At 57.3% G+C, this 22,404-nt stretch overlaps 1 protein-coding gene and 1 long non-coding RNA gene across 4 annotated transcripts; both read left to right on the top strand.

Annotated features, from left to right (window-relative positions):
• The first annotated feature begins 1,736 nt into the window (after positions 1–1,736).
• Positions 1,737–14,830, top strand: MISP (mitotic spindle positioning). 2 transcript variants are annotated; one of them, XM_033854997.2, is made up of 4 exons: positions 1,737–6,933; positions 7,489–7,619; positions 8,694–8,732; positions 9,625–14,830. In XM_033854997.2, exons 1-4 carry the CDS (start codon positions 5,178–5,180, stop codon positions 9,739–9,741), a joined length of 2,043 nt encoding a protein of 680 aa, XP_033710888.1. In that variant the 5' UTR covers positions 1,737–5,177; the 3' UTR covers positions 9,742–14,830. The 2 variants fall into 2 exon arrangements, with proteins under 2 accessions (XP_033710888.1, XP_033710889.1); XM_033854998.2 differs by having other exon boundaries at positions 9,323–14,830.
• A 137-nt stretch (positions 14,831–14,967) lies between these two features.
• On the top strand, positions 14,968–21,570 carry LOC141278417 (uncharacterized). Of its 2 annotated transcripts, none has more exons than XR_012331179.1 (3): positions 14,968–15,954; positions 16,185–18,026; positions 18,372–21,570. It is a non-coding gene; the product is annotated as an uncharacterized lncRNA (long non-coding RNA). The 2 variants fall into 2 exon arrangements; XR_012331178.1 differs by having other exon boundaries at positions 18,262–21,570.
• Positions 21,571–22,404: the final 834 nt, after the last annotated feature.

Raw genomic sequence — 22,404 nt, 5'->3', positions numbered from 1 at the left:
CCAGGGCCTGGAGTTCTTGGATTTCACCTGCGTGGGGAGGGTATGGCCAGGCCAGCGGGTAGGGCGCCGCCGGTGTGAGGCTCACAGAGCCCAGGGAGCTGGTTTCTCCTGTCTGCGGCCCACGCATCCCTCAGACTCACCCCAGTGCTGTGGGTGAGGGAGTTGGTGGAGTTCCCACCGGCACCTGTGGGCATCTGAGCTGCACCTGGGCAGGTAAGGCCTGGAGGTAAGGGGGCAGCTTCCGGTGGCAGGCCTTCCTTTCTGTTTCCTGTGGAGTCCTCGGGTTCCACACCTGGTCCACCCCATCCTTTGGCTTTGAGGCTGCCCCTTGCTGGGCTCACAGCCCCCGGGGGGCCGACACCCCTAAGCTCTGCCAAGAAGTCAGCCCCTGGGAAATGGGTGGGGACACGGGGAGGAAGCATTTATGGGGGCTGCCACCCCTGCTTCTATCACTATGTGATCTGGGTGGGAGGAGTGGCTGCTCCCTCTGGGCCTCGGTTTGCCCACCTGTACAGTGGGCTGTGTGAACCCTGAGGGGGAGGCCACCCCAGTCTGGGAGCAGGAGAGTGAGTCCTCACCTCTCAACATGTGCCCCTCAACATGCTGGATGACCCAGTCTGCCCTTTCCCCCCGTGAGCAGCCCTGCCAGATTTGGAGCTGGGGGCCCACTGGATGGAAGAAGAGACTGAGGTTCAGAGGGGTCCCACAGTCAGCCAAGGGGCAGGTCAGGACAGAGCCCTAGCCCGGGGGACAGAAGCCCCATCCACTGTGTCCCCTCCCCCGTTGACTGACCACTGTGCCCAGTGGCCTGACTTTCCCGCAGACACTGGGTTCCGTGGCTCTGGCAGGTCCTCTGCACCTCGACCAAGAATCAGGACAGCCAAGCACCTGGGACACCCACCACCCTCTTCGAGCCTCCGTGCCTCCCTCTGTCAGTGGGGCCCGGGCCCTGCCCATCCCAACGCTTTCTGGTGCCTTTATGTCCTCATTTGGCCCTTTATGTAGAAGTGGGCTGGGGGCATCTCCCAGCCCTGTGATGTCCCCATTTCCCGGAGGAGGAAACAGAGGCTCAGAATGGTTAAGTGGGATTTGAACCCAGGCCCAGCTTAACGCCCCCAGAGACTAGGGAGCTGGGCTGGTCCCAGAAAGGAGCTCTCTGGGGAAATGGCCCCAAAGGGTGGGTTAAGCCAGGTGGCACAGTGGGGGTTTGGACTTGAACCCCCACCCCCCACCCCGAGAAACAGCAGCTGGTTCGTGGACCAGCCATGTGACCCCGGGCAAGGGACAGCGTCTCTCTGAGCTATGCTGAGAGGTGATGGGAAAGCCAGACGGCAGCTGGAAGGTTTCTGGGTGAGTTCTGGCTGCAACTTTGTGGGCTGGGGGCCCCTGGGGCCCGAGGGGCCCCTGGGGCCCGAGGGGCCGTGCACCATGGGCGTGGTGCCTGCCCTCTACTCTGTGGTGTCGTCTTTCTCCTCCTCCTCTGGACTTTGTTTCTTGAGCCCAGGTGGGGCCTGGGAGGAGGGGGTGCACCTGCTTCACGGGGCGGGGCTCTGTCCCCTGGCAACCTGGGGCAGGGCGGGGCTGGGAGGCCCCTGTGCCGTCCACAGAGTCAGAGCCGGGCTTGGAGGCTGCTGCGGCTCAGAGCCGAGAGGTGAGTCTGGGGAAATGGGGGGGCGGGGGTCCTGAGTGGGGTGGGCTCTTCTTTGGGCATGGGCGTTTGTGTGCCAGCGGCACCCTCTGCTCACCGGCGGGGCCTTCAGGGTACAGGGAGGGAGCCCCCAGCCCCACCCTCAGCCCCCTCCAGACTCAGTGGGGTCCCAGGGGCTGGCGGGGGCCTCCCCTCGCTCTGTACCCGCTGGCTGGCTCTGAGGCCAGGTCTGTGCCCTTCCCACGCTGCACCCGCCCAGGGGAGCAGAGCCCCATCCCTGAACTTTGCCAGGTCCCCAGTCTCCACCCCGGGCTTCAGGACCCCAAATCCAAGGGGCCTTGATCTCTGACCCTCTAAGTGAGGGGCCTGACCGGCACCCCCAGGGCCAGAGGCACAGGGCCCCCCACTGGTTCTGGGAATTCTGGAGCTTTCTGGGGAGATGCTTAGCCCCAGCCAGCGCCCTGCTTGGGGAGGCCTTGAACAGCCTACAACCCTCCCGTGGGATCGGAGGGCTCCTGGGAGGGGGATGGGGCAGTCAGCGTGGGGAGGTGTGCAGCCTCTGGGAGGGCAGCTGGGATCCTGTGGGGCCGGTTCAGAGACTTGGCCCAGTGTCCAGGTGTGTCCAGGGGTTGGGCCTCTGCCAGCCAGGGTCCCGGAGACCGTAGCCCCGAGGGACAGAAGAAGCCCAGGAGCCCATCCCTGCTGAGCCCCAGGCCCCTCCAGCAGGCCTTTGCCCAAGGGCAGGAGGCCAGTCGTGGTGATGAGGAAGCAGATGTGTGGCACCAGGGACCATAAACCCAGTTTCAGTTTTGGTATCAACAGGGTACAAAGCTGGGGCTGGGGAGGAGCCATCCAGGGGGGCTTCCTGGAGGAGGAGGTGGAGACTCCCTGGCTTCAGAACCTGTTGCTCTGTCACTCCCTGGTGTGACCCTTCTCTGGGCCTCGGTTTCCTCTACTATATGTTGGGGAGAAGAATGGTTCCCCTCGTCACAGGCTCTTATGAGAGGCAAAAAAGCTGCCGGTGTGAGATGCCCAATTACGAGGACCCCCACCAGGAGCTGGGAGGCTCTGAGCGCTATTGCTACTCATTTGCACAGAGTCCACGAAGCCTCCAAGAGGGCGTTTCTCCCCGAGGGTTTCTCTGCGCCAGGCACCCACTCAGGCCTCCTTGATCCTCCCCACACCCGGCGGTGGGGTCAGCAACGTCCCACTTTACAGACAGGGAGACTGAGGCTTTTTGAGAGGGAATGCCTGCCCCAAGGTCACTTTGAGATCGGTGGTGGATCCAGGGTATAAATAATAACATCAGCCACTGCCGTGAAAGCATTTATCGAGCGCCTACTGTATACCAGGGACAGGGCGCCGAGTCTTCACGGCAGCCCTTCGTGGTGGCAGCTGCGTGCTCTGGACTCTGCCTACTGTCCAGGTGTGGACACTGAGGTCGGAAGGGAGACTTGCCCAAGGACGCAGGCGAGGGGGACCCCGCCCCGCTGACCTCAGTGAATCACCCAGAAGGAATGGGCTGAGGAAGGAGCAGTCCCCCACACTGCCCCACCCACAGGCAGACTTGCCACCCTCTGGGCGTGCGGTTCTTTTTCCCGGAATGTGGCTTATAAATCCTGCTGGGTGAGCCTCTGGCCCCGCACTAGGCAAATGGTTCTGAGTCAGTCCTGCCACACCTGCCCCCCGAGGGGAGCTGCAGGGCGCGGGCACCAGACCTGCCGTCCAGGGTGGGCTGGGGCTGGAGGGTTGTTTTGGAGGGGCATCCGGGTCTGGGCTAGAATGAGCCCAAACCCTGGGCCCTGAGCACCCGGAGTGAGAGCCAGCCACTGTGTACCTGCTGTGTACCAGCTCCGGGCTGGGGGAGGGGGTGCTCACCTGGCCCACTGGGAGGGCGAGAGGGTCCTGGCTGATGGCTTCAGGTGGGAGGTGACAGGCCTTAAATAGAACCCTCTCCCTTCAGAGAGATGTGCACCCCCAGCCACTTTCATCATTGGGACAGAGGCTCTGCCCGCTTGACTGGGATGTATTACCCAAGCCTGCTTGTTTTTTAATATTGTTTTCTTAATTATAGTCTCAATATTTGAAAGATTGCGTGATACTGCGTTAGGTGTAACATGGTTCCCCATGATCGACTTCATGTTCAGGGAGGGTCTGCATTTTTCTTTTTAAAACCATGTTTAGCTTTCACAAGCAAGTTGGTGTAAAAATGCAGCGATGGACCCAATAGCTCTGGTGGCACCGGGGGGCCAAGGCCGGGGGACCATGGTCGCTTGAGGTGTTGAGTTCCTCTCCTCAGCTGTAAAACGGTGGCTCCGCACTGTGCCGGGCTGGGTACACACAGGATGATCAGGCCACAGGTTCTGAGGGTGGGGACAATCTGGCGGGCGGGGGGCTCCCTGGAGGAGGTGTCCTGTAGGCTGTAGCTAATAAGGCTGTGGAGGAACAAAAATAAGGGTCGTTCTGGCACAGGGAGGAGGAAGAGGGTCGACCTTGGGGTCTGGTGCCTGCAGAGTTTTGGGGGTTTGGCCTGAGGCCGGATGGCGGTCTTGAGAGCCCTGGGCAGGGTGTGAGGGTGCCAGGAGTCACAGAGGTGTGAGAGCAAGTGCCGGGCCTTCACGACGGCTCCTGGAGCTGTGCTCAGAGGGAGCCGGGACTCCTGGGAGGGGGGCTGGGCCCCCTGGAGCACTGGGTCAGGGTGTCGCCCGGCCCAGCGGGACAAGGTCCGAGGCGCTCCTTAGCCCAACCTGGCTTTATGGTGCTGAGAAGGATTGTCTGGGATGGGACAAGGTGTCCTGCTGGACAGGTGCAGGAGAGAGAACGAGGGTGTGGGAGTCTGCTCGTCACCACCCCTCTCTGGGTCTCAGTTTCCCCACTTGACATCCCCAAGAGAGGGGCAGGCCCACTGGGCTCATCTGTAAAGGTCAGATGGAAAAAATCACAGAAGGAACCTCAGGGTGTGTGTGCCCTGGGAGAGAGGCTGTCTAGGGGTGGCCCTGGGTCTGGAAGCGGTGAACTGGGTGGAAGGCTTACCCTGCAGGGTGTGCAGTGTCTGGCAGAGGAGGTGGGAGGGGTACCTGCAAATGTTAGACACACAGGGGCCGAGTCGTTGGGTCAGTACGGGGGCACCTAGGGATTCAGGTGTGGCTGGATCCAGGAGCTCAAACAAAGTTTTTAGGATGCTGTGTTGGGATTGGGGGTGCTCTTAAGCAAGGTGCGTCCACAGGAGGACACATATGGCCCCCCAACAGCTCTCGGCCTCATCCAACCAGCCTAATAAGCCCAGCGGGAAGAGGGTCCAATTTTCCACGTTAATTGCAAAGTCCCAGAATTTCACGTCATTGGCCAGGTTGCGTCACATGTCCATCCCTGAAGCAATCGCAGAGGCCAAAGGGTGGAATGTTCTGATTGGCAGGGCTGGGTCACCTACCCTTCCCTGGGCCAGTCACAGAGGCCACTTGGCCAGGACTTTGCCCTTGAAGGGAGTGGGATTGCACCTCCCCCCAGGTGCTCTGACCTGGTGGCTGACATGTCTTTCTCTTCCCTCAGTGAGCCCAGATCTTCTCCACCCTGGGATCCTCTGGTGGGCAGAGACCCCAAGAACATGGACCGAGTGACCAGATACCCCATCTTCAGCATCCCCCACTCACCCCGTGTGGCCGGCATGGCCTTCAAAGGCGACACCAGCTACTCGTTTGAGCTGGTGGACGTGAGGTCCGTGGCCAGAGGCTGGGGCCAGGATGAGCCAGTGGCCTGGCCTGCTGACCACGAGGCCTCTCTGGAAATGGTGCAGACGGGGACACCCCTCAGCCTGCATGTCTTCCCCGGCCGGCTGGCCCCACAGCTGCCCTGCCCGGAGGACGATGAGACGGAGATGAAGGCCTACCACCTGGAGGCTGGGGACACCCCGCCCTGGCGGCCACGTGACCTGGAGTGGGAACGCCGGGCGGTCATTCAGGACCAGGCGGTCAGGAAGAGTGACACGGTGGCCATGCTCCATGGCACCTCTGACCACGGGGAGCCCAGGAGCCCCGGCCGCCCGCAGTCCACGCCCCTGGAGGAGAACGTGATTGACACAGAGCAGATCGACTTCCTGGCAGCCAGGCGGCAGTTCCTGAGCCTGGAGCAGAGGAGCGCTCCACCCGGGGCGGCCCACGCCCGTGCGGGGGTTCCTCGGATCCCACCACCTGGGGCCAGCCAGGCCTCCAAGGCCCTGAACGGGCCACCCCTGGTCAATGGGTATGTCGTCCCAGTCAAGCCTCAGGAGAAGGAGGTGGTCACGGAGGAGAAGAGGGTCCACGGTTTACCCGCCAGCTCTGGTGCCCAAGCCTCGGATGACCCTGGTTCCTGGTCCCAAGAGGGGTCCCCGGAACCCACCAAGGAGACGCCCATTGAGCGGGAGATCCGGCTGGCCCAGCAGCGGGAGGCAGACCTCCGGGAGCAGCGGGGGCTGCAACGGGCGGCCAGCCAGCAGGAGCTGCTGGAGATCCCGGCCAGGCCGCTGCTGAGCAGGGCGAGCCCGGCCACGGCCCCGCGGCCGCACAGGGGGCGCCCGTCGCTCTACGTGCAGCGGGACATTGCTCAGGGGTCGCAGCGCGAGGAGGACCACCGGCGCGAGGGCCTGCAGGTGGGCCGGGCGTCCACATCCGACTGGTTCTCCGAAGGCCCCCAGCCCATCCTCAGGAGAGTCCACAGCGCAGACTCCATCCTCAGCGCGACCCCAGATGCCAGCGCAGCCAGCCCCACACCAGAGGTGAGGAAGGTGAACCGCATCCCACCTGATGCCTACCAGCCATTCCTGAGCCCCCGGACGCCCCCGGGAGAACCCCCAGCCTTCCACACCTACCGCAAGCCCAGCGGTCTCTCTGCCGATGAGGCCAGGCCTGTAGGCTCTCCAAAGGCCACGGGGTCTCAGAGGCATCCCTCGGGATCCTCTGCAAAGCCTGCAAGCACAAAGCAGGAGCCTCCCCAGGGACCCCTGTGTGCCAACAGGGGTGTCGTGCGATGGGAGTACTTCCGCCTGCGTCCCTTGAGGTTCGGGGTCCCGGATGAGCCTGAGAAAGCTGAGGCCCCCCGAGTTTGGGGCTGGGAGGTGGCTGGGGCCCCGGCACTGAGGCTACAGAAGTCCCAGTCATCAGAGCTGCTGGAGAGGGAGGTGGAGAGTGTCCTGCGGCGGGAGCGGGAGGTGGCTGACGAGCGGCGGAGCGCTCTGTACCCTGAGGTCTTCTCCCTGCCTCCGGACGAGTGCTATGACGAAGATTCCAGGAGCTCCTCCCGCGCATCTGGTGAGGCAGGGTCCTGGGAAGGGCTGCTTTGCTCAGAGTCTCAAAGGTTGGAGCAGAGGAGGGTGGCATGAGGAGTGTGAGGGTGCCAGGAGAGGCTGGGGGTTGGGGGGCATCTGGGGGACTTCGTCTACTACCCCGGTCGGCTGGTCTGTCTGCTTAAGCAGTAGCTTTTGGAGAAATAACTTGGCCTTGGGCTTTTTCTTTATGCATTTGGACACTTTGTTGTTAGGTGCATAAAGGTTTACAGATGTCCTAGCCTCTTGGTCGATTGCTCCTTTTCTGTCAAGGCAAAATACCCCCCGTGTGACTTTTAATGTTTTTCTCCTTGTGTGGTCGGCTCATCTGTCGATCCAGTTTCTCCTAACTGGCTATGTTGGTCACTCTATCAGTTTTTGCAACCTGCTGTCTGCTCTGTCTGTCCATTCACCCATCTCCTTAACTGGTCCAGCCTCTTAGCCAGACTCTGTGTCCCTTGGGCTGGGGTCTGACGAATTTTCTGCCCTCAGGAGACCCCGGGATCCTCCCTGATGCCCTTTCTTTCCTTCCCTACCCCAGGCATCACGGACAGCTACTCGGTGTCTGAGTCACACTTTTTCACCCCCATCCACCTGCACTCCGGCCTGGTGTGGACGGCAGAGGCCTCACCTGAGGATGCCCCCAGGCAGAGAAAGAAGAATGAGCAGTGGGTGAGTCTCGAGCCCTGCCATGCACTTGGAGGCCTGGACAAGGTCTGACGCTCCCCATTAGGGCCAGGGAAGGTCAGGTAAGGCTCAAGGGTGAGCTGGGTTTGACACCTGCCTCCCTCACTGCCCTGCCCATGACTGTGCGCCTGTGTCCCCCACACGTGTGGTGCACGATGGGTAAACTGGGCCTCTCTTCATGTCTGGGCCACATAAGCAGGGTCCCCACCATGAGGTTGTCCCCCTGAGCCAAAGGCTGAGAGGCAGCTCCGCTTGGAGGAGGAGAGCTGTGGCAATCTATCAAAATCACCCTTATTATTTTCATGTGTTTATTATCATCATTGTTATTTCTGATTATTATCCACACCTCATGAGGGATATCTCAGAGCTCTGCACGCACTGTGCTTTTAACACCCTGGAGGGATGTCCTGTGGCCCGTTCTCTGGAGAAAGCCGTAGTCGCCTATGCCCAGGGTCATACAGTCTGAGCTCCCAAGCCAGGACTTGAACCCAGGCCTGACTCCAAACCCCACATTCCTAACCGTGAGGCCCTCTCCTCCCTGGGCGGGTACTGTTGACACCATGGAGAATAACACCAGCTCCAGCCTCGCCAATCTGGTGCTCAGAGACTGGCCCAGAGGTTTGGGGCAGAGTGGAGCCCAGGGGCCTGGGTTCAAGGCCCAGCCCTGCAGCTTGCCAGCGGTGTGATGGGCAAGACCCTACTCCTCTCTGACCCTCAGTCTCCTCCTCTGTAAAATGAGCATGATAATAAGAACAGCGCCCTTCCAACCTTAGAGTAGGGCCTGGCCACGGCAAGAGCTCCATAAATGTCAACTGTCTTTATTACGATGATGTTTACAAAGAGAAAACAGGTGCAAATGACGGACCGAGGCTTCACTGAGGAGAGCAGCATGGTGGATGGCTTTGAGTTTGGGGTGATTGGGGGGACCACGGTGGGCAGGGAACACCTTCCCTTCTGCCCCAAGTGGTGACTGAGGGGGCTGTGTATTGAGTCCAGGGGGGCTCTGGGGTGGGCAGGGCTAGAGGGCCCTGGGGGCTGACATATGTTCCTTTCCTGTAGTATGCCGGCCTCAACCCCACTGACCAAGTCAACTCGGAGGTGAGTGTGCTCCTGGGGGCGAGGACCTGAGCCTTTCCCTCCCACATCTGTGCCCCCTGCCCTATTGCGTCAGGGCCCTCAGAAGCCCTTCTTCTGGGTGTGGGGATTTCCCTGGATACCTTCTTGATTGATAGTGTCTGCCTGAGGTGGATTTTTCTGTGACCTGCTTTTGATGCCTGTCATGAGCATAGATTGTGGAAAGAGGTTCCATGTGCCGCCTCTTTACCAGATGGTTTTGGGGCTGACTCGGCCCAAGACAGGGGCATTTTCTTTGAGGGAGGCATTTCATCTGAGATGCGTAGAAGGCCAGCTACCTCAGTGGATTTGTGGAATACATTTGTGACCCTCTTTGAGCTGAGTCCAAAATGCCAGACCCGGGCATTTCCCTACCGTGGAGCTCAGCATGAGTTAACACATTCCTTGGCACTATTACCAGGAGTAGAGGGTCTGGAACAGAGGAGGGGATGGTCCTGCTTTACCCCTGCTCTAGGCCTCTCCTATGGGTTAGCAGCGAGGGGAGCTAGGACCTTTTGGGACCCCCTTTTGGGGGCGTTAGGACCCCGATGGGGACTTCGTGCCTCCTCTTGCAGGTCTTGGAGGCCACACGGGTAACCCGTCACAAGAACGCCATGGCGGAGCGCTGGGAAGCCCAGATCTATGCCAGCGAGGATGAGGATTGAGCCTGGGGCCGGGCGCCCACCCCCTGCCCTGCCCTGCCCTGGGCCCTGGGCCCTGGGCCCTGGGAACTGCGGACCGTCCTGAGCCCCCGCCTTAGGACATAGGTTCCTCTTTAAATCCAGATCCAAGAACCTCAAATCTCATGCTGCCAAGCCCAGGGGTGGACGCACTTTTGGGCTTGAGGTTTTTCTTTTCCGCTTTTCTTTTCCTGCAGAAATCGTTGTGCTTTCTGGGTCAAAAGCTGGGGATGACTCCTTCTGCCCCTATGATGTTGCCAAACGCTCTTGGGTCCGGGGAAGAAGGAGACCAAATCCCCCACCTCCAGATGTAATTGTTCCCGCTAGTCTGAGAGGGGAGACGCTCAGCTCCGTCTTCTGGGACATCCCAATCTAACAGGGGAGACCTGCCCTGCTCCAGCCCTGGGAAACCTCCAGTCTGAGGGCCAGCCCCGGACAGAGAAAAGCGCTCGACGTGGGGTGTGAAGGGGGTCCTTCTGTCCCCCCATGAAATAAAGCAGCTGCGGGGCCGTCCCCCGCCTGGTGTGGTCGGCCGCCCTGGACCTCTCCCTCCCCCTCTGCCTGCTTCACTTCTCTGGGTGATGTCACTGCCCCCAGGGCTGCTGCTTCCTGCCTCTGCCCCTACCCCACCCGGGCTGTCCCCCACATCCCTGAGTGTAGTATACAGAAGGTGCTCAAGCAGTGCTTGTTCAGTGAGCAAGTGACCGTCTCAGTTCTCCCACGTGGCCCCGTCAGTCATGCTCGGAGCACTTATTAAGCGCTTGCGGAGTCCCCAGCCCTTCTGGCTTCAGGGGAAGTTGGAGGGGTCTTTAGTTAGGCTCCGCGTGTGTACCGGTGGAGGGGTCTTTAGTTAGGCTCCGCGTGTGTACCGGGGGCACAACCCCCGCAGAGAAGATCATCGTGGGCAAGGCCATGGGCAGCGGACTCAAACCTGGCTCTGCTGCCCCTCTGTGTGGCCAAGGGGCCCCTCCACCTGCCCTGCCTCTGTTTCCCGCCCCCACCCACGGGGATGGTGATGGGACCCCTGGCCTTGACCCCAGAATGACCCCGATGGCAGCCCCCTCCTCCCACCGGCCTGGGCCTCCAGAGGCTAGGAGCAACTGGTGGCAACCAGCCAGCAGGGCCTGTCCCCTCCTGCTGCCCCCGGCCCCTCTCCTCCTTAAAACTCCTTCCCCTGCAGTCGCCGCAGGGAAAACGGCCACAGCTATTCTAAGAGCTGCATCTTGAAAGCGGCCCACGCGGGCCAGGGAGGCTCTGTGGCCTGAAATAGCTGAGGCTGCGGGTCTCCAAGGGTGCCCGGGGCAGGGGTAGCTGAGGTCGAGGGGGGCTGCTTCGGGCAGAACAGGCCATCTGAGGCAGGAGGGCATCTGTCCTCATGGGGAGCGCCTGGGCCCGGCGGCGTGCCCCTCGGTGGCCAAGGTCAGCTCTTCTCTGGGGTTCCAGCCCCAGGAACCAAATGTGGGCCCCCGCCCTTCAGGAAAGCATTTTGGGGCTTTAGATACAACCTGCCTGAGTCTCGCCAGGTCCTCCCCCATGTCCCAGCACATCCTCACCCTGGTGTCCATGGGTCGGTCCCCCTGGTCCCCCTGCTCTGAGGATGTGAGTCTCCTGGGGTGACTGGAACAAGTCATCGTGAACAGGGGGCTTAAACCAGCACAGATTGGTTCTCTGACAGTCCTGGGGGTCAGGAGTCCGACTCGGGTCTCACGGGGCTAAATCCAGGTGTGGGCAGGGCTGGTCCTTCCGGAGGCTCCAGGGGAGCAGTGGTTCCTGCCTTTCCAGCTTCTAGAGGTGCCGCATCCCTGGCTCGCGGCCCCTCCTGCATCCTCACAGCCAGCAGCGCAGCATCTCCCGTCTCTCTCTGCCTCTGACCATCCCGCCTCCCTCTTATAAGGACCCTGGGATGACGCTGGGCCCCTCGGGGCATTCAGGGTCCTCCCCATCTCAGGGGTCTTAACTCAATCCCACCTGCAAAGTCTCCTCTGCCCCATGACACGTCTGCAGTTCCCGGGACCAGGACGGGGACGTCATGGGGCCGTTATTCTGCTGACCAGACACAGAAGGACACACAGTGTGTGGTTCCACTCACAGGGGGGCCCTGGGGGAGTCAGATCCACAGAGACAGGAAGTAGATGGTGGGGGGCCAGGGGCCGGGAGAGGGGTGGGGAGTCAGGGTTTCATGGGGACAGAGCTTCAGTTTGGGAAGGTGAGAAAGTTCTAGAGGTGATGGTGGGATGGTTGCCCAACGTGAATGTGCTTAATGCCACCGGGCTGTGCGCTTGAAAATGGTTAAGATGGTGAATTTTATGTGCCGTGTATTTCACCACAAGTTTTTGAAAAGAGAGAGAGAAAAGTATTCTCTCGCTTGAAGACCTCAGAAGCCCCTTGGGAACAATCCAGGAATGATGCACGTACTGGCTTAAAAAGATGAGGAGTGTCCTGAAAAGTGCAGCGTCCTTGAAGTTCTTGATTCGATGAGGCTGGTGGGAAGGTCTTGTTTTGATGATTCACTTTTCGTTTAATTCTTCTCACCGGCCTCTGCCCTTAAGGAACGAAGAGAGAATTCTATCCACCTGCCAGGCTGCCGTCCCACAAGGCTCTGGGCGAGAGGTTTAAATGAAGTCTTAGTGCAATTCCCAAGGGGGGGGGGGGTTCTGTCTGGATGGGGGCCGAAGTGGGGACAAAGCCTGGGTCTGCGGGTCCCGCCGCTGTTCAGTCTTTCCTGGTTTCCTCCCAGCTTGGGGTATATGAGCCGGGGAGGGAGGGAGTTTTCTCGAAGGCCATTAGAAAGGCTGAAACACAAGCCGAGTTTCCAACTGAAAAGCCAGAACCCTTGCTCACTCTCAGCGTTTTTCACCTTCTCTGGCAGCATCGCTCTTACTTAGTTAACTCCTGCGGGACCACGTGGGGATCAGGGTCCAGGAGCCGGGCTGCCACTCCGGGCTCTGGGGCTCACTCCCTGTGTGTATCCGTCAACTTCTGCTGTGTGACAACCATCCCAGCCCTCAGTGCTCCAACAGCAGCTGCTACGAGCTCATGATCCTGTGGTCAGCTATGGAGGTGCTGCCTGGCCTGAGGGAACGCTCACCCACACGTCTATCGCCCAGGGTGGCAGGGGGAGGGATGGGAGATAACATTCAGACACCCGGTTCCATTTGAAAATCAGGCCAATGATGAATGACTTTTCCAGTATAAGTATATCCCGTGCAATATTTGGGACATCTTTACGCTAAATAAAAATCACTCATTGTCTCTTTGAAGGTCAAATGTAAGTGGACGTCCTGGGTTTGTATTGGCTGAATCTGGCCGCCCTGGACAGGGCGCCACGGCCGGATCTCGGTCAGACTGGCGGGCTCATCCCCAAGGTGCTCACAGGAGCCCCGGGCACAGCAGGAGAGGCAGGTTCCAAAGCACTAGCATTAGCATGATGCTTGTGTCACACTGGCCGCTGTCCCTCTGGCGACGCCACGGGTGTGACCAGCCCTGAGTCAGGACAGATGGGGACTGCAAGGCTGGGTGGCCACGGGCACTTCCTCCACCTGGAGGGGCAGGTGGACCCTACGTCAGTCACGCTGCCCCTTGGAGGTGACGGGCTGTACGTACTGGGCTGGAAGATGTGCAGACACCCACTTAGCGGCTACAGGGCCAGCTGTGACACTTGGGGCCCCATCGGTGCTCCTGGACAAGCAGGCTCGTGTATGAGGGAGAAAGCGGCGGCGCCTCCGTGCCTGACATCCAGCAGAAGTGTCCTCACAGAGTATGGGGCACCCAGTGCCCTCCCGGGAAAGAGGCAGGTCCTGCCCTGGTATAGGGGGAATCCATCAAAGGCCCTGATTGTTGAGGGGACAATGTCCAAGGCAAAAGTCACAGAGAATCCCCCCTACTGTCTTAGGTCACAGATGTGCCCACGTTCATAAAGGCAGGTCAAAAATAGCACACGTGGACTTCCCTGGTGGCACAGTGGTTAAGAATCTGCCTGGCAATGCAGGGGACACGGGTCCGAGCCCTGGTCCGGGAATATCCCACATGCCGTGGAGCAACTAAGCCCGTGCGTCACAACTAGTGAGCCTGCTCTCTAGAGCCCGTGAGCCACGACTACTGAGCCCATGTGCCACAACTACTGAAGCCCGCGCACCTAGAGCCCGTGCTCCACAACAAGAGAAGCCACCGCAGTGAGAAGCCCGCGCACCGCAACGAAGAGTAGCCCCCGCTCGCCGCAACTAGAGAAAGCCCGCGTGCAGCAACGAAGACCCAACGCAGCCAAAAATAAAATAAATAAATAAAAATAGCACACGTGAGTCAGCACAGCAGTGAGATGGCACGCAGGGAAGGATGAAAGGGGCTCTTTGGCCTTGCCTGAAAATTTAATTTTCAATCACTAGGCTGTGTGAGTGGGTAGCTTAGAGACTGGGTATTGATTACTGCAGAAAAGGGACTTTGGGCAGATTGGCTGTATTACTTAGCATTTGCTGTGGAACAAACGAACCGACTTAGCTGCTTTAAAAACAGTTATGTATTTCCCCACAGTTTCTGAGGGTCAGAAGGCCAGCACAGGGTGGCTGGGTCCTCTTCTCAGGGTCCCACCGGGCTGTAATCAAGACGTTGGCTGGGTTGCGTTCTCATCTGTAAGCATCTGCTTCCAGGCCCCTTCGGGTGTTGGCAGAATTACTATTCTACATTTGTAGGACTAAGGTCCAGTTTCCTTGCTGGCCACCCCAGGTCCCTGCCACACGGCCCCCTCCACCAGCGGTTCAGCACATGGCTGTTTGCTGCTCCCCAGACTTTTATGAACGCCTCACCTGATTAGGCCAGGCCCACCCAGGAAGATCTCTCTTTCAATCAACTCAAAGTCAGCTGATTTGGGGACCTTGATTGCCTCTGAAAAAGCCCTTCACCTTTACCAAATAATGTCTCACCCACACTCAAGGGGGTTGCGCACGGTGTGTACACGAGGACAATTCAGAATTCGGGCCATTTTGGGGGGACCTAGCATGGGGTTTAGGGCGTGGGCTCTGGTGGGAGAAGTTGGGTCTGAACCTCATCCCCAGTTCCTCCTCTTCGCCCTCGACATCTCAAACGGGCGGCAGGGGGCTGGATTCAGAACACAGGCCTCTCTTGGCCATCAACATTAAAATTTTTTTTTCTCTTTTAAAGAATTTGCAATGTTTAAAAATCAGGAGGGCTTCCCCGGTGGCGCAGTGGTTAAGAAGCCGCCTGCCAACGCAGGGGACACGGGTTCAAGCCCTGGCCAGGGAGGATCCCACATGCCACAGAGCGGCTAAGCCCGTGCGCCACAACTACTGAGCTCGTATGCCACAACTACTGAGCTCGCGCTCCACAACAAGAAAGGCCCCTGCTCACCGTAACTAGAGGAAGCCCACGCACAGCAACGAAGACCCAACGCAGCCAAAAGTAAATAAATTTTTAAAAAATAATAATTTTTTTTAAAAATCAGGAAATTTTAATAAAGATCTGGATTTCTTGCTTTTCTTGAGAAAGCTGTGCATGGCTGTGTATGGGCAGCTACGAGCAGATCCTGTGGGGAGAGCCCCTCCCACTGTGTTTCACCACATCCCTCTTCCACAAGAGAAGAAACTATAATTGGATAAAAATTAGCGAGGGCCTTGCTGAGAGAAGTTTCTTTAAAAATAAATCCTCCTTTACATCTTTTTTAACTTTCCAGTCCCTGCCACGCTCCCCCACTCCATCTGCCTCTCACACAGGGCTATGCCTATACCCAGCGGCAAATTTCCAGGCAGTGCCTTCCAGCGGGATTGAATTTCGGGGTAGAAACGGGGTCTGAGCTCTGAGGCTGTTTGCAGGGCCCCAGCACCCCACTTTTCAAAGGCAGTTGCTGTTGTGGGTTAAATAAGGTCCCCCTCCCCAAATTCATGTTCAGTGAAAGCTCAGAATGTGACCTCACCTGGGGATTGGGTCGATTGACTAAAGGTCTTTGGATTGCAAGAAAAAAAAAAGGCTGAAGCAAAGTCAACTCAAATTGGCTTTGGTAATACTGGGATCTACTGGTTCGCGTAAGTGAACAGTCAAAGTAGGACAGCTTCCGGCTCAGCTGGTTCCAGCCCCCAAACAGGGTATTTGGGTCCCTCTTCACTGTTGAGAGCCCCAGGTTCAAGTCCCAGCTCTGCCGGCCTCAGTTTCCTCATCTGTAAGGAGAGGTAGTCTCAGTGACCCCTCCCAAGGTGAGTGGTTATGAGGGTTACCAGGCATCTGGCACACAGTCAGGGCTGCATAAATGTTAGCTCTTGTTGCTTTACGGACCAAGTAAAGGAATCCTCGCCAGATAATCAGGGACTCAGGTGCAACTTCTTGTTATCAAGGCCTAGGGGAGCAAATGCACGCTGCCACCAGAGGGCGGAAAAACACCAACAACGCAGCAGTCGCTTTCACCCAGCACGAGAAACCTGCTTCCCACTCCTCTAATTGGCTGGCGTTTTCCCAGAATCCCCGAGGGCCCAGGTTGGAGAAAACGCAGCCCCCAACCCAGAGAACGACCCGAGCTGGTGGAGGTAAGAAAGAGGGGTGTGGGCAAAGCAGCACGGAGCCCTATTAGAGGAAAAGAGTTGCCTTCTATATGTGTTTCTATGTATTTAAAAATCTTTTATTTATTTTTTTCCTGGAACACTAGTTGAACAAAGTCGAAAAATTGAAAAGTGGGCATATTGAAACGGCGTTATTTGAGGCTTAAATACGTACATTTTATTTATATTCCAAACAGAAATTATGCTTTTGTCCACAGTCCTGTCCCTGCAAAGGGTGTTTCCTGCCTTGGTTTCCTGCTTGGGACCAGCTGAGTGTCTGGATAGCAAAGAGCCTCTGGCATCTCGAGAGAACTCTTAGAGACGTGGAGGTAATATTGGGGGGGCTCGTTGGCCAGGTCCCCACTATGGGCACGTTGTCAGGTGGGATTCGGAGCAAGGCAGGGTGGGGTGGGGCCCAGGGGCTTCTGAGAGAGACCCCATGCACTCCTCTCTCCCTCCACAACCTGCTGGGGCTCCACGTGGCCGAAGGCCGAAGTCCACAGACAGCACAGTCTCCAAGCCATTCGCTCATTCATTCATTCAAGTCTCCAAGTGCTGGTCAGACCAGCGGCAGGAAATCACAGCAGCCCACCTTTGTGTGCGCTTAGGGAAACCGTTCTAAATCATTGCGGTCTTTAGGCCTCGGAAATAGAACCCACCCACTGCTCGCCCTCCGCGACCCCCACCCAGGCTGGATTCCAGCACCCCTCCCCCATCCCCCTACCATCCCCCACCCCACATCCTCCACCGCTTCCCCCACCTTCCCCCGCAAACATTCCCTCCCCCTATCCCCCCATCCCCCCGCCATTCCTCCAACATATACCCTACCCCACCCCATCCACCCCTCCCGGACCCCCGCAGTCCACTCCCCCCGCCCCCGTCTCCCGGTGCCGCCCACGGCCTGTTCTCCCCGAAGCCGCCAGAGGACACTTGTGAGCAGCGAGCGGGGCGCGTCCCTGCTCTGCCAGCCGCGCTGGGGGCTCGCGCGTCCCTCCGGGTGAGAGCCGAGACCTCCGCGCCCCCGGGTCCTGCACGGCCTTCCCTGAGCTCCAGCCGCGTGGGCCTCCTTGTGGGTGTGTGCGCAACACACCCGTCCCGGCGCCTTTGCACATGCCAGAACCCCCAGGTACACTCGTCCTCAAATGCCCCTGCACGCGGTTCCTCCCCGCTGCGCGTCTTGCCCCCCGCCATGTGCTATTTGCTCAGTAAATACTGCGTGAACAACTGCGCCCACGGAGGCTGCACCCTCAGCCTGTGAGTCAGGAACAGACGAGGACTCCCAGGCCCAGCGGGAAGCGCCGACAGGCCCCCGTCACGCAGCCTGGCTGTCCGAGGCCCCTGGGGGGGCGCCAGGCGGCCACGGGCCGGGGGCTGGGGTGGGGAGGGGAGAGCTCCTCTCTGGGCTCAGGTCCCCTCCTGCGCCGACCTCACGGGGCGAAATGAGGCCATCTGGTCAAGTGCCCAGGTCCCGGCACACAGTAGGTGCTGAATAAATGTCTGCTGGCTGATGCCCGGAGGAGGGGGCTCCCTAGGGCTGCCACCTGCCTGGCCTGGGTCTCCCCCTTGTCTGTTTATGGGAGTCGGGTTTCCAGCCCGCAGCGGGGGGGCTGGGCAGTGGGGGCACCCCAGTGGCGCAGGCCAGTGGTGGCGGGTTCTGATGTGGAGTCCAGGTGACACAGCACTGGTCCCAGGGGCAGACCAAGGGGAAGCCTGGAAGCTGCTGGGAAAGAGAGGCGCTGTGACACCCCGCCCCCAGGCTTGGGTTCAAGCCCAGATTCCCTCCTGCTAAGCTGGTCACCTTGGGTACCTTGCTCACCCCCTCTTTGCCTCGGTCTCCTCATTTGGAAAGTGGTTGGGTGGTCATGAGGTGACTGTACCATAGGCTCCCAGAGCTTTGGTGCTGAAAAGAACGCACGGGATGCTGGCCGACATGGGCCAGCCCTTGGGAAGGACTCACTGCGATCCGGACACCGTGCTTCTCCGTGTACAAGCCCCAGCTCGCGGGGTCCTGAACATTATCAGCAAAGCGCTTTCGCTGTCCCCATTGTTTAAAAATTGAGGTAAGGGGGCTTCCCTGGTGGCGCAGTGGTTGAGAGTCCGCTTGCCGACTCAGGGGACACAGGTTTGTGCCCCGGTCCGGGAAGATCCCACATGCCGCGGAGCGGCTGGGCCCGTAAGCCATGGCCGCTGAGCCTGTGCGTCCAGAGTCTGTGCTCTGCAACGGGAGAGGCCACAGCAGTGAGAGGCCCGTGTACTGCAAAAAAAAAAAAAAAAAAAAAAAAAAAAAAAATTGAGGTAAAAGTCACATAACAGAAAACAAACCCCTCACCACCTTAAATATACAATTCAGTGTCTTTTTAGTGCAGTCACAAGGTTGCATAACCACCACCTCTATCTAATTCCAGAACATTCCATCACCCCAAAAGGAGCCCCCGTCCCCATCAGCACTCACACCCACCCCTTCCGCCAGCCCCTGACAACCCTGAACCCACTCTGTGTCTGTGGATCTGCCTGTTCTGGACGTTTCCCATCAATGGAATCACACACTGTGTCCTTCTCCGTCTGGTTTCTCACACTGAGCATCGTGTTCTCAAGGCCTGTCCACGTTGTAGTGAGTGTCAGTGCTTTTCTCCTTTTCATGGCTGAGTGATGTTCCTGTGTGTGGAGGGACCACATTTGTGTATCCATCAACTGTTGATGGACATTTGGGTTGTTTCCACTCTGACTGTTATGAATCGTTCTCCTATGAAGATGCGTGTAGGTTTGTGTGTGTGTATGTATGTATACATTTGGGCATATACCTAGGAGTGGAATTGCTGGATCATACAGTAATTTTATGTTTAACTTTTTGAGGAACCGCTGCCTATTTTCCACAGCTGTTGCACCATTTTACATCCCACCAGCCATGGACAAGCGTCTGATTTCTGCAGTGGGAGCTGCTGCTGCTTCTTTTTTTTAATAAATTTATTTTTTTAATTTATTTTTGGCCGCGTTGGGTCTTTGTTGTTGCACGTGGGCTTTCTCCAGTTGTGGCGAGCGGGGGCTACTCTTTGTTGCGGTGAGCGGGCTTCTCGTTGCTGTGGCTTCTCTTTGTTGCAGAGCACGGGCTTCAGTAGTTGCAGCACACGGGCTCAGTAGTTGTGATGCACGGGCTTAGCTGCTCCATGACATGTTGGATCTTCCCAGACCAGGGATTGAACCCGTGTCCCCTGCATTGGCTGACAGATTCTTAACCACTGCACCACCAGGGAAGCCCACTGGGAGCTTCTCATAAAACGAAGCACCCAGCTGGGGAGGTGAGTGGCTCAAGAGGTGGCCTGGAGCTGGTGAGGACTCTTCCTGCCCCACAGGCTGACTGTGGGTCCCCAGGCCTGGTCTCTTCTCTCACCCTCAGGCTCCACATCTGGACCACGCCATCAGCCTGCCCCGTGTCTGGTATCTCATGGATGAGGCAGGAATTAGTATGGAGAGGAGGAGAGTTGGCGAGGGAGGAGTCTGGGTCCCGGCTGTGTGGCTTGTAGCTTAGCTTCTCTGAGCTGCAGTTTCCTCATCTGTAAAATGCGACAAGAGGAAAACAGTCTGGACGTTCTTAAAAAAATGATCATGTGGTCCAGCACTTCCACTCCTGGGTACGTGCCCCAAAGAACTGGAACAGGTATGTAGACAAACCCTTGTACACACATGTTCACAGCAGCACAGTGCACAACAGAGTGGACACAGCTCAGATATCCATCAGCTGATGACTGGATACACACACTGTGGTCCATCTGTACAATGGAATGTTATTTGGCCATTGAAAATTGAAACACTGATTCTTGCTACAGTGTGGGTGAACCTTGAAAACATAATGTTGAGTGAAAGAAACGAGACACAGAAGGACAAATATTATGAGTCAATTTATATGAAGTCCTTAGAAAAGGCAGATTCACAGAGGAAGAAAGTAAATAGCGGTCACCAGGGGCTGCAGGAGAGGGGGTGGGGTGACCCCTAATGGGGACGGGGCTTCCTTCTGAGGTGATGAAAGTACTCAGGACTCAGACCGTGGTGACGGTCGCACAACTCTACAGAATGTACTACACATCCCTGGATGGTCCACTTTAAAATAATGAACTTTATGGTATGTGATTACATCTCAATTAAAAGAAGACGCTTCCAGAGCTTTTCCAAAAGCGGCTGCCCCCTCTCACCTTCCTGTCGGAGGTATCAGAAAGTTCCTATTGCTCTTGGTCCAGGCCAACACTCAGCATTGTCCGTATTTTTGGTTCCAGTGGTTCTCATGGAGTGAGGTGGCCCCTCACTGAGGTCTTACGCTGCAGGCAGGCCACATGGGGTTCAAGCTCATTGGCCATTGGGGTGTCCTTCAGGACCTGACCTTTGAGGTCTTTGGCCCATTTTTCTTCAGTTGGGTAGTTTGGTTTTTGTCATTGATTTGCAAGAGTTCTTTTTTTTTTTTGCAAGAGTTCTTTACATATTGTAGACCCTAGTCTTTCGCTGGATTATACACTGCAAGCATCTCCCCCCACTCTGCACTTTGCCTTTTGACTCTCCTAATGGTGTAATTGGACAGACTCACTTGTTTAAAATAAAAGACTAAATGTTTTAATTAGAAATAAATTTTATATGCAAGGAGGCTCAGCTCATGAGTCACGGGGGAGAGAGTTTACCAACAGTAGCATTAGCTTTTCCACGCAGAGGGCAGAGGGAATGAGATCGGCTTCATTCACAGATGAAGAGACGGAGGTTCCCAGAAGCACCCTGACTCGTCCTGGGTCACCTGGGGCAGCAGCCCCAGCTGTCCGCTTCTGCCCTTGCTTCGGGAGGGATGTTTCCAGAAGACACACCTCTTGGCCCACGTGAGGGTATTTCTGAGCAGATTTGCAGGTTTGGCATGAAACCCTCAATTTCAAGTTACAAAACCTCATTTCCTGCCAAGGCAAATAGAAAAGGCTGGGGACGGAGAGGCCACTGTTTATGTCTCGTCCACTCCGGCTGGCCACCCTCATGGGTCAGTCATGTAACTACATGGTGTGGAGTGAGGACGTGGCCACACGCAGGGGTTGTGGAGGACCTCGGTCACCTGGCCTGAGCTGGACGCTGCGGCTGGGGCCCATCCCCCACACGGGGTCTCCATGTCCAGCGCTGGGTCCTCTTTGCTCCTCTCCTGGGGGGGTTGCTGGGAGGAGCCAGAGTGGGCAGCCAGGAGGCACTGAGTGATAGGCGCCCTGCCTCTCTGGGCATTAAACATTTGGGGTCTGGAAAGTCTGCTCCTGGATATATATACCCCAAATAATTGAAAATAGGTATTCAGAGAAAAACTTGTACACGTACGCTCACAGCAGCACCATTCACAACAGCCAAAAGGTGGAAACCAACCAAATATCCATCCACAGGTGACGGATAAACACCATGTGGTCCCTCCACACGTGGGAACATCACTCAGCCACGAGAAGGTGTGACGCCCTGGCACTGGCTACCACGTGGGTGGACCCTGAGAACACGATGCTCAGTGAGAGAAGCCAGACACAGAAGGACACATAGTGTGTGATTCCATTTACGTGAAACGTTCAGAACAGGCAAATCCACAGAGAGAGAGAGAGAGAGGGCTCATGGTTGTCAGGGGCTGGGGAGGGGAAGGGGGAGTGACTGCAGATGAGGATGGGACTTCTTTTTGGGGTGATGGAATGTTCTGGAATCAGATAGAAGTGATGGTTATACAACAGTGTAAATGCACTAAATGCTGCTGAATAGTACTTTTTAAATGTACAATTTTATGTGAATTTTATCTCAGTATTTTTTAAATTTAAATTTTAATTTTATATTGGAGTGTAGTTGATTTACAAGGTTGTGTTAGTGTCAGGTCAACTCCGCAGGCGTAGAAAGCCTGGGAGGGCGGTCCAGGCCCCTCCCCAAGCCTCAGCCCCAGCCCAGGTGCTTCCCAGCCAGACACATCCCCACACCCGCGCAGGGCACCGGTTTTTCCTCCTTTTCTTTCATTTCTCTCCCTCGCTCTCTCTTTTTTATTTGGAGTTATTATATGTATTTTTAAGCTGCTTTGTCGGGTATGAGTGACTTCAGCTGGGCGCCCACATTGGAAGCGGCCCTGCGATGTTCCCATGGGCCTGCCCGTGACATCGTGGTCACAAGAGCAGAGCAGAATCAGGACTTTTTTTTTTTTTGGAAGTTTAGTTGATTGACAATACTGTGTTAGTTTCAGGTGTACAGCAAAGTCATTCAGTTATATATATATATATATTTTTTCCAGATTGCTTTCCATTTAGGTTATTACAAGGTATTGAATATAGGTCCCTATGCTAGAATCGGGATTTTGCAATGCGTCATAGGATAAACCTGCCACACACGTGGCTTAACCGGCCCAGAATCTGCAGTGTCTCCCATCCCCCGCCCGCCTCGGGGCCCTCATCCCCAGGACCCCCCGCG

This window comes from Tursiops truncatus, chromosome 3 (genome assembly GCF_011762595.2).
Source record: "Tursiops truncatus isolate mTurTru1 chromosome 3, mTurTru1.mat.Y, whole genome shotgun sequence".
Lineage (NCBI taxonomy): Eukaryota > Metazoa > Chordata > Mammalia > Artiodactyla > Delphinidae > Tursiops > Tursiops truncatus.
Note: the sequence above shows the minus strand (reverse complement) of the source record. Positions and strands in the feature narration are given on the sequence as shown.

Bases quoted from the DNA above. Each gene is read 5' to 3' on its own strand.
- MISP (XM_033854997.2), top strand. From the start codon at position 5,178: ATGTCTTTCTCTTCCCTCAGTGAGCCCAGATCTTCTCCACCCTGGGAT. The intron at 6,934-7,488 runs GTGAGGCAGGGT...TCCCTACCCCAG, and splicing joins GAGCTCCTCCCGCGCATCTG to GCATCACGGACAGCTACTCG. The intron at 7,620-8,693 runs GTGAGTCTCGAG...CCTTTCCTGTAG, and splicing joins GAAAGAAGAATGAGCAGTGG to TATGCCGGCCTCAACCCCAC.